The sequence below is a fragment of the Lissotriton vulgaris genome, chromosome 2_1, assembly GCF_964263255.1.
Source record: "Lissotriton vulgaris chromosome 2_1, aLisVul1.2, whole genome shotgun sequence".
In the NCBI taxonomy this organism is placed as follows: Eukaryota; Metazoa; Chordata; class Amphibia; order Caudata; family Salamandridae; genus Lissotriton; species Lissotriton vulgaris.
The window spans coordinates 2,041,846,748-2,041,861,752 of record NC_141687.1 but is presented as its reverse complement, the minus strand read 5'-3'; the positions used below and the strand labels follow the sequence as shown (position 1 = coordinate 2,041,861,752).

At 43.2% G+C, this 15,005-nt stretch overlaps 1 protein-coding gene across 1 annotated transcript in view; it reads right to left on the bottom strand.

Annotated features, from left to right (window-relative positions):
- The window catches only part of CEP152 (centrosomal protein 152), an 804,909-nt gene that overhangs the window by 437,552 nt on the left and 352,352 nt on the right, over positions 1-15,005 (bottom strand). The window contains exons 16-17 of the mRNA XM_086958276.1: positions 9,079-9,207; positions 7,666-7,801 (exon numbers count right to left, since the gene is read on the bottom strand). Coding sequence (XP_086814402.1) covers positions 7,666-7,801; positions 9,079-9,207 — 265 coding nt within the window. The remainder of the gene's footprint in view (positions 1-7,665; positions 7,802-9,078; positions 9,208-15,005) is intronic.

The window sequence follows — 15,005 nt, the reverse complement described above, 5'->3', positions numbered from 1 at the left end:
TCACCATTAATTTGGATTCTTATCTATATATAAAAACGAATGTATGTCTGTCTTTTTATCCTTTATGCATTACTACACCATTCATCCGATTGCCATGAAACGTTGGGAAGTTGTTGAGTACACTCCCGCGAAGGTTTCTGGCAAAAAAAGGAATTGTTAAATATCGGCCCCCCCCGGCCGCCCAGGGCCCTCATAATCTTTCCAATACTGAATGTTTACAGTTTCCGGTGCGACTCGCTTTTGCAATGACCAACAACAAAGCACAAGGACAATCGCTGCAAGTGTGTGGAGTAGATTTGGAGAATCCGTGCTTCTCACATGGACAACTGTATGTGGCCAGCTCACGCGTTGGAAAACCTTCTGATTTATTCGTGTACGCACCAGACGGAAAAATAAAAAATACTATGTATCCACAAACACTCTAATAAATAAATAGAATTAAAACACTTTAAAATGTTTTCCATATTAAAATGAATAAGTTTCAATAAAAATGACAATGTAAATTGAATGTTATCAGAACAAGTTTCCTTAAATTTCCTTTCTTATGAGATCGCAGCAACGCGCGACGGGTAAGCTAGTTAAATATAAAAATATGTTTCTCAATGGCCAAACGTTATTGTTTAAAGTGTATAAAAATATTTTGAAATTTCCTTGTTTTCATGTTCAATAAAAAGAATTAGAAAAATATATATATATATTTTGACTTTTCCTATGTGCAAGTTACAGCAGGGCCAGCTACTGTCATTTTGAGCATAGTCACTTAGGAACATGCCAGTTCTAATGTCACACATGTTCCACTCCGAAATATTATTCACCCTACCTTAAGGCCAGCCAGGTGTGTTTAAGGGTATCAAAATCAGTATATTAAATATATAAATCAATATATAAAATCAGTTTTTTCTATCTCTCACAGGGGTGATTTTAGCAGGTCGGGGCAAAAGGGTTTAAGCTGCTGCTGTCAGGTTTTACTGGGTAGGCCTGAAGCCATGTTTTCTGTAGCGGGTGGCGCAATAGGTGCTGCAGTCCACAATCCTTTTGTCAAGAAAATAAAAACATGGATTCGATACACTGATGATGTTTTGTGTGTCTGCCATTCCAGTTTCATGAATGGCTCAATAACCAGACTGTCAACTTGAAGTTTACTCTTGAATGTGATAACCATTCACTCAGTTTTTTATATTTGAAAATCACTGATGTCAAGGGGTCTCAGTACATAGATTTACATACAAAACCAACAGTTAGGAATACCTTATTGAAATATACAAGTCACCATTCTAGAAGTCTGTGGGAGAACTTTTTTTTGGGACATTGTTTAAGAATCAGGTGCAGTTCTACCAAAAGAGAGGATTATTATTCTGAAGCGAAAATCCTGATGTCCAAACTTGCGACCAAGGGTTACCCATACAGATGTGTTAAAATATCTCTTAAACGTCCTGGTACTATGACCGTAAGGCCCTACTACAGGTGAAGGATAGACCAACTCCTACTCGACTGACCAGTGTCACAACTTATGGCAAGGAATCGAACAAGATTAAAAAGATCATTTTGAACAATTGAACCTATTAGAAACATCAATGAAACAATAAGACAAACTTATCTTTGCTTTTAAAAGAGGGAGAAACTTGAAGGACCATCTGGTCATAGCCTATGCTGAACCAGAACGATTGACTCTAAGCAATGCATGGGTTTTGGCCCCATATATGTTCAGTTCCCCTGCGGAAATTGCATAGCTTGCTCTACTAATTAAATGGCTAAATCGTGTGTTTTCAATAACATGGCTTTTTGGAATTTGAAGCACCTTTCCAACTGTGGAACTAAGAATGGGATATATTGTATTGAATATCATTGTGTATTATACTGTATTGCCAAAACCACTCAAGAAGTACGCAAACGGATTATACAACACTAATACGTTACAATGTTGTAAATGCTCCCTTAGTGCATCACTACAAAAGTATGGGACATGCCCAGATTGCCATGAAATGGTTTGTTGTGGAAGTGGTTAAGTACCCTTGAAGGAGACATGGTGTGGACTCCTTGCTAATAGTAAACGAAAACCAATGGACATGGTTGGCTGCTACTGTGATGAACGGACTGAACCAGCAAGTTGAATGGCATGAGTTGGCCACTCTATGAGACCTTAAACTAGTTTGTTGCCGTATATTCCCATGGTTGTGACCTCTGTTTATGTATTTTTTAGACCATTGTGACTAAGCTGTAAGGGTGTGAAATACAGTTGCAATCTAGTATGGTGTATACATATGTCCATAATTTTCAGTTATATATTTTAGATTTCATTGTTGAGCCTCTATGAATAGATTACTTTGTCTCCAATGTCTTTTCCCCTCCCTTGAACATAAATCTTTCTTTTTTCACACCCCGTACAATAGTTATGGTCTTTTGTATTTATGGTAACCATGGTCCCCTTTATGGCCATGTAACTGCGTACAGGGCCCGGTGGTGGGCGTTCCTTGACGTCTCTTTTAATAATTTACCATTCTTGATGAGGCAGTTAGTTTACATTTTTTGGGGATGATTGTTTGATCCTTGGTCGAGTTCCTATCCATACTAATATGGCCGCCATGATCTTAGGCGGAATCATGTGACCCGCGCTCCCACTGTTTAACTTTGGCGAGCTTAAACATATTCAGGATTTTGACCGCAGATCCTGGCAACAAGCATTTATTGCCGTACCGGAGCGGACAACTGCCGTGTCGGGATTGAGTATGGTGGCAGCAATCTTTGTACCTTTCACTGTCCAGGTCCATTATTCAAGTTACTTAGTGGGACTTATGATATTTCTTGCAGATATTTAAATTGCTGGACTGCACTCCCGCATTCATTGGTGTCCATATAGGTGACGGTATTTGTGAACGGTCACCCTTTGCCATTGCAGTTCCGTAATACTTTGCCGCCATTTTGTTTTCCAAAGAGGTGATAATGGTCAGTGTAATTGAACTTTTGCTCTTTGGTGAGGTTAACGTTTTAAGTGGTTGTGGGTTAGATGTGTATAATAATGTGATGGCTAGCTACCATCACGTCACTGTTTTGGGTTGGGGTGTATTACTTAAGGCGCCCACACCTGGTCGAGGTGTTTTGGGGCAACACGTTGCATGGTGCTTTTCCTGCAGGCAAGCGGGTACACATTGTGTGTTTCTATGTTGTACTTATTTATTTTCATTTGTGTTGCTTTAAGATTGATGATGGTTTAGTTCACCTGGTGGCTTTTTGAGTCCGAAACGGCAGTTCCTCCTCTAAATATATTTATGTGATTACTTGTGTCCGAGTCGTTGAAATTCTGAATACAGGACTTAATTTGGACTGTGAACCTACTTAAGCTAAGAAGAGTTTAGGGCTCTCGAAGATGCCTGGATTTACACATTCTGAATTATGACTATTTGGAATCTTGTCAGTGAGGAGAGTCAGTGCTGATTTGATTAATTCTTCTGTATTTATTGCAATATAATTTGTGTCCAACAGTACACTTGTTGTTATTGGTTTCTTGTGCTCTCTGATAACACTGTTGGATCTATTGAATAATTCCTCCGGAGTCATTCCTTTGTTTGTATATGACTACCCAGTTCCTAGGGGGAATATTGAGTTGCCCTGTTTATGTACAGCAGTCCACAAATGGAATTTAACTTTCCATGCCATGGGTGTATTTCTGCTGTATACACTATGTTATTTCGTTTTTATAAAGTGCACAACTACTCGATAGAGTGTCCCGGCGCTGGGCTGAGCGTATGAAAACATTACAGTGCGCCCCATTACATTTGTTGATCAAGGAATAACCATGTTTTAAGTTGTTTCCTACAACATCCTAAGCCATCCAGTTGTCTAAGAGTGACAGGCATCCGATTCCATAGACGGGTCACTTGTACCTGAAAGGAGCATCCGCCCCTACGTGAGCGGGCAAACCTAGGCACAGTCATCAGATTAAGTTGTGAGGATCTAAGGTTTCTGCTAGGAGTATAGAAAGCCGCCTGCTTCCTAATGTAAGGGGCTCCGAGGCCATAAAGAGCTTTAAAGGCCAGCACAAGCGCATTAAAGTAAATTCTGTTGCAAATAGGCAGCCAGTGAAAATTCCTTAGATGAAGAGAGATCCGTTCTCTTGGACCCAGCATTAGGATTGCTCTGGCGGCATTGATTTGAATAACTTGAAGTTTATGCAGGAGGCCAGCTGGAAGGCCCAAATAGAGGATGTTAGCGTAGTCCAGTCTAGATGTTATGAGAGCTTGCACCACCGTCCTTCTATGAGTGAGAAAGAGAAGAGGGAGGAATCTTCTGAGCATTTTCAGGATGCCATAACAGGTCCCGGCGACCGAATTTACTTGAGTTTTCATGTCAAGGGAGGCATCCAGTTTTACCCCCAGATTTCTCACTGCTCCTGCCGATGGCTGTGGAGATGGAGTATCACCCGGCCACCAGCCTCTCCACACTTCCTGAGTAAATGGAACGAAAAGGATCACCTCTGATTACTCAGGGTTACACTGCAATTGATTAAGTCCGAACCATGAAAAGACTGCACTTAGGCATTTGTTGATCCTCTCTCCACAGGATCCTCTCCCTTTTTACAGGTGAACAACAGCTAAGTATCATCAGCATAAGATATAATAGTTGCACCGTAGGCCTCAGCCAAAGGGGCGAGGGGTGCCAAATAGCGATTGAACAACAGCGGGCTCAGAATGGAGCCCTGAGGGACTCCTACCCTCATAGGAGGAATACCGGCTACAAATGGGGGAGACCAAACCTCCTGGCTCCTGCACGCCAAAAAGGAAGAGAACCCTTCTAATGCCAGGCCACCAAGACCGCACTCCCTTAGTCTCCGCAGGAGATGGTCGTGGGGCACGGTGTCAAAAGCAGCGGACAGATCAAATAAGAAAAGAACCACTCTTCCTCCCGTATCCAAGGTCTCCTAGGAAAGGTAAATGTGTCAATCAGACTGTAAGCAGTTTTCAACATATTTTAGGGAACAGAGCACATTCACCAGGCACTGGATAGCGGATTTCCAGCAAGTGAGTCCCCCAAAAACATGAAGATGAGGTGTCACAAACCAAAAAGGAATCGCTTTGCAAATCCAGCTTCATGCAGAAAAATACGAAAAAACTGTGATACTGTCTGTAGGAAAGTGCCCTTATTGACATGGTACACCACTTTTTGCCCGGTAAATGATGTGATTTCGAAAGAAAGTTCACTGGGTTCCTCCTAACAAGGTCCCCAGTGCCAGAGCTCTTCCTCTGGATTGTACAATTGTCCCCCCATTGGCAAACTTTTAGCACCCTCTATAAGTCCCTAGTAAATGGTAAACTGGTACCTAGGGCCAGAGGTATTAAAGAAGGCGCCTTGATGCCTCCGGGTTTCAGTTGCGCATTATACATTTTATTTCATTCATTCAGGGACCCTAAGGGCTGCAGCAAGCATATGCAAGACTGCCATTTCAGGCTGTGTGTCTTGGTGGCAGACAAAAGTGAAAACAGAACAAGTCACAAATCCCGGTGTGCCACTGCCACTGCATGTAACATTTGTAAGAAATCCCTACAGCAGGTCTAACAGCCCTAAGTCAGGCTGCTGAATATTACATTTGAGGGCATACCTGCATGAGCAGATATGCCCCTGTGCTGGTCAGTCCTGTTACTGCCAGTACAAGTGAACAGGGAAGTCGTGTTAAGACATGTGCTGGACACTGGTGAAAACAAGTTCCCCGGCTACATGATGGCTACATGGAAAATAAGGATGTTTGGTATCAAACATCTCATATTGATAAACTTGCTCTGATGCCAGTGTTGGATTTACCAATACATGCACCCAGAGGGCTTCTTAGTGGTGCCCCCTAAAAGCCTACCAGCCTGTGGTGTGCTTGCAGACTGGTTTCTGCCAGCTTGCCACCCGAGACGCTGTTCTGATCTCCTAGGACAAGAGCCTGTCCGGAAAGAGGCTGTAACACCCCCTCCTACCGAATGACCTGCTGATTTGCTGCCTTTGAGAACGAATCTGGCTCCCATCACAGGATACGAAGTCAGCCCCTGTCCAGAGCCCCCTTGTCACCTGGACAAGCGGGAAAATTTGTCAGGTAGGCATGCCACCTCCAGGCTAGTACCACCCCTAAGGTGGGCTGCTGTGAGGTGGACACGATTTTTCATAAGTAGCAAACTTTGTGATGCCAAACTAAGGGATTATGGGACAGGGTTATGCCCACTTCCCACAGGAAGTTTTTTTTACACTCCCCTAATGCCCCTACATTCTGTATTATGGGGAGCTCCTGGCACCAGAGAAGCAGATCCTGATGACCTAATAAGAGAAAGAACAACGAAGATCTATAAAAGCAGAGAAGAGAGACGAAGCAGCTCCCTAGTACCAACTCTGCGAGCCTGTCTGCATCCCTTGTCAAAAACTGCACCAAAGTCAGCTCATCCTGCAGCTGTTGACTCCATAAAACTGGGAAGACAGCCTGCTTTTGAAAAAGACTCAAACGCTCCTGTGAACAAGGGAACTGTTCTCAAGAAACGCCAAAAGAGAAGACTCTGAGGTTTCAGGAACCACCAAAATCTGACACCCAAAGCCACCACTACACCAGTCGCCTCCAGCCAGAGTTGAAGTGAGCCAAAAACAACCACTGGTCCTGAATGCCGTTTTTAGTACATTCTCATCTGCCTGGGTTTCAATTGACTACGTTTTCAACCAGCCCCATTTCTAGTACTCATGCCAGCTGGAAAATAAGGACAAAGTGCAGACACCATAACCTAGTTCCTAGGTATGTATGCAGGGAGAATTAAGACTTCTGGCCCCGGTAACTCCCCATGAGTAACCTACCAGAAGGGGAATTACCTTGTCCTAGCAGTCTGGTTTTCCCCATTTTAGGGAGTGTAAAGCAAATATTAAACACCTGCTATGAGCAGGAAGTAAATATTTGTGAGGGGACCTCTGTATGTGGGGGTGAGGTGCAGGTTGGCTGAGGGTGGATTTTGGGCAGACAGGCAGGGAAGGAGCCTCGGGAGAAGTGTGTGGGGGGGGGGGGTTTGGAGAGACTGTGGCCACTCTGTAGAGATCATTTTCTGCCACCACTGTAGTGTCTGAGGGGGAAAGAATAGGATGGATTGTGCCTGTGCACACCGCCAGCCCCCAAATCTGGTTCAGTAGAGAAGGGTGTAATTTTGAGCCTGGAAATATAAGACTACTCTGAACTTCCTGGAATGATACCCTTCTGAAGTATGTCATCTCTGAGTAACTCGTAATTGGTGTCACAGGAGCATACTTTAAACACTGAACAGAGACTGTATGTAAATGCTGCACAGTAAATGGACGAGGTTCAAATATGTTCAAGTACAGCCAATAACTTACAAACTACAACCCTGTCCAACGTGAAATTTATTGGTTATTGGTGTCAATATTATTTGAAATACAAAGCCTCACATTGAAGCACCACTGGTGAAAGAACCTTCTAATTCATTCTGTGGGTCACTCGTTAAACTGCTAAAAATACCTATGTATAAAAGAGAGTAATTGCTTTTAATGTGTGATCGGTCTGTAATTACGCTTTCATACTGTATCCGAGTTTCAAGCCTCTTACCTACTATGTCCAGGAGTAAGCTTAACTACTCGATCTTGCCTACAAGAGGAATGGTCTGCTTATCCATGTTTCTGCTTCGATATAATTAATGACTTTACCTTTTGTTCAGTTTCTGTAAACTCATGCAACATTTTGTTTTTCAAAGTATCTTCGAATGAATCTTTTTCCCTGCAGAGGGTGATGTAACATTCCTGCACAGAAGTCAGCTCTTGATCTTTTTGATGAAGCTGAGCCCTAGGAATTAAATTCAAGAAATAAAGGAATGACTTTGTTTTTGTTGCAAATCATTTGAAAAGCACACACACAACACTGTTATTCTGATATGCAATTTTTGGCACATGATTTATTAAAAATGATGTCATGGTCAGAATGTATCAAAAATGATAATGCTTTTAGAGCAGTCAATACGAAATCATATTCTATCATAGCAATCTATAAAATAACAGAGCAATATAGCAGATGATATTTTTGTGAGCATCTGGTAGAAAAAGAATATTTCATTGTTTGCAATAACTAAAACATTAATTTCTATTTCACATTTAAATGTCAAAGTGAAAAGGATTCAGGTTTATAATTGTTGCAGGTCAATAAAGAGGAAATGACGAGCAAACATTCAATTATATACAAGCCACAGTGCATAAAACCTTGGAAAACTAAAATATGGAAAATGGGTTGCTTCAAATAACAAAGATATGTCTCAGTTGACAAATAAGATGAATCAGCACACTCCATCAGAGGTTTGATATCTATCGAAGTATGGAACAAATGTGTGCACTTGGTCAGAATTGTGTACTAGTCTGATGTCTTCTTTCAATAAAATAAAGATTCAGGACTGATGGCTGTAGCGTAAACTCGGCATGACAGGCTGATGGTTTGCACTGTTACCGACTAGCACAGCGAAGATAGCATTTTCTTCATATTGCTTCAATCTATTTCTGTGCTTCGCTCAATTTTGAACATTTCCTAACAGGTATCTCCATGTGAACGTAGTGATATTCAAAAGAAATCCACACTATTTTCCAAAGATCACAGGAGAGTTAATATAAATAATTGTGAAGTTTTTACCACTAACTCAAGCAGATTTAAGACGATTTAAAACTAATCAGAAAGCAGCTGGAATTTAAACAAGTCGGACAATGTAGATGGTTTATATTAAATTTAGTGGATTGCGTACTAACTGAAATAAACACAAAACGGTGCAATCCTGTTTACACCTCTTTACTTGTGTTCAATAAGGAATGAGCATTTAAGACCAACCCATGGAAATATGAAATGGTAAGCTGACTGCTCTTAGACAGATCACCAACCGCAGAGCCTCCACTGGAGCCTATAGGCCCATCTAATTTGCTAACTGATATGGCACTGTTCAGCAATCCTACCTCTAAAATGTTTTAGCCATTATTTTACACTTTAAAAGACTATCACTCAATCATAACCATGATGATGATAGCAAAACAAATAGCAAAAGACATTTTTCTTGACAGTAGAAAAGAAAGCAGTAAAGGTCTTACTGTAGCTCTAACATTTGCTCTTCAAATAACTGCCCGAGCTTTTCTTTTTCGGCCTCAAACTTATCAGAAAGCTCCTTCTGGAAATGATTTTTGATATCCTCATGATGCTGCTGATATGTTCTTTCACATCTACCAAAAGATAAGAAAGACAATAAAAGTAAAAAAATCAAAAGCAAAATTAAACATAACATGTGAATAAACAAATATGCCTTTAGCAAATTCAAAGAGATGTTGCATTAAACTGGAACTTTGTTGCAGTTGTCCCCCTATGTTTTGCCCCCTTTTTGACTACTAGAAGCTGGCTTTCAATCAGACAGTGCACTGAGGCCTGCTAACGAGACCTTAGTGCCAGTGCTCTTTCCCCTAAAACAAGCGTTGCCACCCGTATAAGTCCCTAGTCAACGGTACCCCTGGTACCTATGGCGGGGGTACTAAAGAGAGTCACTAAAGAGGGTCCCTACGGGGTTCAGAATGTCTTAAGCCACCCTAAGGGACCCACACAAAAATTGCATGAAGGCTGCCATTGCAGACTGCGTGTCATGGTGCAAACCATAAGTGAAATCCCAACATGGCAAACTAACTGTGTGCCATGCCAAAGTCACTGCATGTAATATATGTAAGTCGTCCTTACAGCAGGCCTTGTAGCTCTAAGGCAGGGTGTATTATATTACATGTGATGGCATATTTGCATAAGCAGATATGCCCCTGTGCGGTCTAGTTCAATTATTAGAAGGTACAAGTGAACAGGGCAGCCCTCTCAAGAATATGTACTGGGCACTGGTCATTAACAGGTCCCCAGCTACATGTTGGCATCACCGAAACCTATGGTGTTTGGTAACAAACACAGTGTCTTGATAAATATGTACTGTTGGCACTACAAGATTTATTATGATATGTACCCAGAGGGCGCTTTAGAGGTGCCCATTGAAAAATCTACCACTGTTTAGTGTCCTGGCTGACTGGTATCGTCTAGCCTGCCATCAGATCCCCTTCCCCCTACCCCCAAACCCAGCCTGCCTGCTCGTTCCCTGACAATTGAAAACAATTGACTCGTACTGCAGCTGTGTATCCTCCAGAAGCTCCGGAGGGCTACCAGCCCTTCGCCAACAAGCCAGCAACTCCCTTAAATTGGAGAGTCACTTCCTGAAGCTTGCAGGCACCGACCGCATTGACCCGGCAAACTGATCTGCTGACCCCCTGGCTCACCGATGCAGCAGCCGCCCAGGCAGTGGTTACTGTGCTCTAGGAGGTCAGACTAGCCTCCCTACCAAGGTTGGAGATGCCAGGACCCCAAAGAGCCGCCCTGCAATAAAACCCAGGGAACCAAAGCTCTTGCTGCAGCCAAGGCTTGTGTAATGTCCAAACCGGACACAAGACCGACCTAGCTACCAACCTACGTACGTGGAACGTCAGCACCAGAGAGGCCATCTCAAGAGTAGCCCTGTTCTGTTATGTCTCAATCTCCAGGTTGATCTAAAAAGTAAGAGTCTCCAACGCAAGCAACCCTCAGATAAAAAACACCTCTGCACCAGAGACCCGCAGCCCAAGTCTGCCCCCATTGACTGTACACCCTTGCTCTAGTTACCCTATATTATGGTTTTTAAGAGCAGGACCCTAGAATCTCATAGATAATATAAAAGCATCCTCACCCACTGGTGCCACCAGTGGCATGCTTCATCATCAGATACGATTTAGAAAAGGGGGTGGTGATGAACAGAGTGTCTGAGTTAAACAGACCACTCTTACCCAGTCCAAAGATCAGGGCTTGATCCATCACCATTATTTATCTCACTGCCCCATCCCAGCTCAGAACCTGGCTATATGCAAATCAGTCTGTCCCTGGCCCAGTGCATCATGGGAACAGGGCAGACTAAACTACCAAGCCAATTCTTCACCAGAAAGGAGACAAGCTACCGGGGACCGGTTTCTGGCATTTCAGCCTTCTTCGGCCCGGCTTGCTTGAATCCTGATGGAGCAGTGAGAAAGGGACTCATGTCTGAGTATACCCTGCCACACCTATAGTGGCCAAAAACGATTTAGAAAAGGGGGTGGTGATGAACAGAGTGTCTGAGTTAAACAGACCACTCTTACCCAGTCCAAAGATCAGGGCTTGATCCATCACCATTATTTATCTCACTGCCCCATCCCAGCTCAGAACCTGGCTATATGCAAATCAGTCTGTCCCTGGCCCAGTGCATCATGGGAACAGGGCAGACTAAACTACCAAGCCAATTCTTCACCAGAAAGGAGACAAGCTACCGGGGACCGGTTTCTGGCATTTCAGCCTTCTTCGGCCCGGCTTGCTTGAATCCTGATGGAGCAGTGAGAAAGGGACTCATGTCTGAGTATACCCTGCCACACCTATAGTGGCCAAAAACGATTTAGAAAAGGGGGTGGTGATGAACAGAGTGTCTGAGTTAAACAGACCACTCTTACCCAGTCCAAAGATCAGGGCTTGATCCATCACCATTATTTATCTCACTGCCCCATCCCAGCTCAGAACCTGGCTATATGCAAATCAGTCTGTCCCTGGCCCAGTGCATCATGGGAACAGGGCAGACTAAACTACCAAGCCAATTCTTCACCAGAAAGGAGACAAGCTACCGGGGACCGGTTTCTGGCATTTCAGCCTTCTTCGGCCCGGCTTGCTTGAATCCTGATGGAGCAGTGAGAAAGGGACTCATGTCTGAGTATACCCTGCCACACCTATAGTGGCCAAAAACGATTTAGAAAAGGGGGTGGTGATGAACAGAGTGTCTGAGTTAAACAGACCACTCTTACCCAGTCCAAAGATCAGGGCTTGATCCATCACCATTATTTATCTCACTGCCCCATCCCAGCTCAGAACCTGGCTATATGCAAATCAGTCTGTCCCTGGCCCAGTGCATCATGGGAACAGGGCAGACTAAACTACCAAGCCAATTCTTCACCAGAAAGGAGACAAGCTACCGGGGACCGGTTTATGGCAAACTAACTGTGTGCCATGCCAAAGTCACTGCATGTAATATATGTAAGTCGTCCTTACAGCAGGCCTTGTAGCTCTAAGGCAGGGTGTATTATATTACATGTGATGGCATATTTGCATAAGCAGATATGCCCCTGTGCGGTCTAGTTCAATTATTAGAAGGTACAAGTGAACAGGGCAGCCCTCTCAAGAATATGTACTGGGCACTGGTCATTAACAGGTCCCCAGCTACATGTTGGCATCACCGAAACCTATGGTGTTTGGTAACAAACACAGTGTCTTGATAAATATGTACTGTTGGCACTACAAGATTTATTATGATATGTACCCAGAGGGCGCTTTAGAGGTGCCCATTGAAAAATCTACCACTGTTTAGTGTCCTGGCTGACTGGTATCGTCTAGCCTGCCATCAGATCCCCTTCCCCCTACCCCCAAACCCAGCCTGCCTGCTCGTTCCCTGACAATTGAAAACAATTGACTCGTACTGCAGCTGTGTATCCTCCAGAAGCTCCGGAGGGCTACCAGCCCTTCGCCAACAAGCCAGCAACTCCCTTAAATTGGAGAGTCACTTCCTGAAGCTTGCAGGCACCGACCGCATTGACCCGGCAAACTGATCTGCTGACCCCCTGGCTCACCGATGCAGCAGCCGCCCAGGCAGTGGTTACTGTGCTCTAGGAGGTCAGACTAGCCTCCCTACCAAGGTTGGAGATGCCAGGACCCCAAAGAGCCGCCCTGCAATAAAACCCAGGGAACCAAAGCTCTTGCTGCAGCCAAGGCTTGTGTAATGTCCAAACCGGACACAAGACCGACCTAGCTACCAACCTACGTACGTGGAACGTCAGCACCAGAGAGGCCATCTCAAGAGTAGCCCTGTTCTGTTATGTCTCAATCTCCAGGTTGATCTAAAAAGTAAGAGTCTCCAACGCAAGCAACCCTCAGATAAAAAACACCTCTGCACCAGAGACCCGCAGCCCAAGTCTGCCCCCATTGACTGTACACCCTTGCTCTAGTTACCCTATATTATGGTTTTTAAGAGCAGGACCCTAGAATCTCATAGATAATATAAAAGCATCCTCACCCACTGGTGCCACCAGTGGCATGCTTCATCATCAGATACACACCAACTGCACCTAGAGTGAGTGGGAGAGCTCAACGCAATTTGTAAGCAGAGCTCTTACTATGGAGGTATCTCTGGTTATAACAGCCTGCAGGTTTTCTTCTATTATAGTTGTGTAGATAGTTTATTATGGATACCTGTGGCGAGCTTGAAAACAATTATGGGAAGATATTGCTAATGTATATATCGGCCTAAACATCGAAGCTCAATATGTTTCAGCCCCAAATGGGCTCTGGGCTTTTTCAGGACAGAGTTCCCTCTAGCTCCCTATATTTTGAATGATGACCAGAATCTTCAAAAGACGAATAACATAGGAAAGCTCTCTCACGTTGATGGACTCTGTACTGACTGAGAAGCTGAGGGTATTCTGTACTACTGCTTCTCACTTCCTCCAGTGATGACTAGTTTGTGGCAGGTTTTATATACAGGACTCAGTCAACCAGAGACATGAAAAAGCTGCTATATCGCTTTCTTCTATATTCAAACTAAACACAAGAAAACGATTACGAAATGCAGTTTTAACAAAGATGAAGTGTGGAGATCACGTCGTTCACTGAGGGGACGTTTAATGGTCACAATTCAGTGCGCAACTAACGAACAATGTATAGAGATAGTTATTTATTTTATGCACTTTTGCCAAACTTTTATTCACACAGCACTGAATTTCATTAACAAAATAGGGTGTTCTGGGCTGGGTGGAATTTAAAATGCTATGTTTGGTCAGGTGCTATACTGCAAAAGCCAGTCTATCTTCTGAACAAATTCAGTCAAAACTCTCCACTCTTCCTTTCCTCAGCTTTACTAGTTCAGCTCTCAAACACAATGTTGTAGTGTCTAAAGCATCAAGAACACTGGCTGGTTTATTGATTGATTAAAAAACATTAATTTTTCTCTTCTCTCTCCTCTAAAAGATGAAGAGACACCTTTGCGCATGTTTGTCAAAATCCTTAACATAGCATATAGATCAGTGAAAGTGGGATCACGAATACAGTGGATTGATTTAAAAGGTGCTGCGGCTGCAGACAAAGAGGGAACTGAAGGTTTTGGAGAAGAGGCAAGCTTTTGCACCAGGAACATGAGTTAGCTTCCAGCATGTTTACCAACATTAGGCATCATACCTTCACCACAGTATTTAGATGGTTTGTAACAGATCTCAATCACTGATTATTATAAGAAGAAGCATTTGCAATGCAACCAGTCTTGCCTTTGGGGCCTTATAAGAATAAAGCCATGAAGCTGGGATCCAGTAGCGGTTCCACTGGGATGTGGTGAAGGGAAACAGTGCTGTAAAAGGGTCATGCTGTTTTGTTTAATAGCCAAATAAAGAAAGGAGGAGGAGGGGCAGATTGATGAAGTTGTTTTGACATAGAAGATAGACTAATAAAGCAAGTAATTTCGAACCATGCAAGTTTCACCATTTTACATTGTAGAAGTTCCAAATTGTGTTATAGAAATGTACCACTATATCGCTATTAGTGAATAAAAGTTTCAAGGCTCAGCTTGTGTACGGGATCTAAGATCCAAGCCTGACACTTGCCTCGACTCACCCTATTTATTTGTGGGCTTGCCCACCTGTAAACGCACTGAATTTCTTATGACTTACAGCCTCTAGGAATGGCTAATGAGCAACACAACATCTAAACTAGATACATTAAAATACATTAATCCTCACCACCCCCATGACCCCAACATGCGCACATAAAATATAAAATCTACATGAGGGCACATTAACAAACTTTAAGAATTAGTCAGACCATACACTGGCTTTAGAGCTACAAATCATACTATAACTGCTGTTTAACAAAAGGACTTGATGCCCTATTACCAAAACCAAATGGGAATACA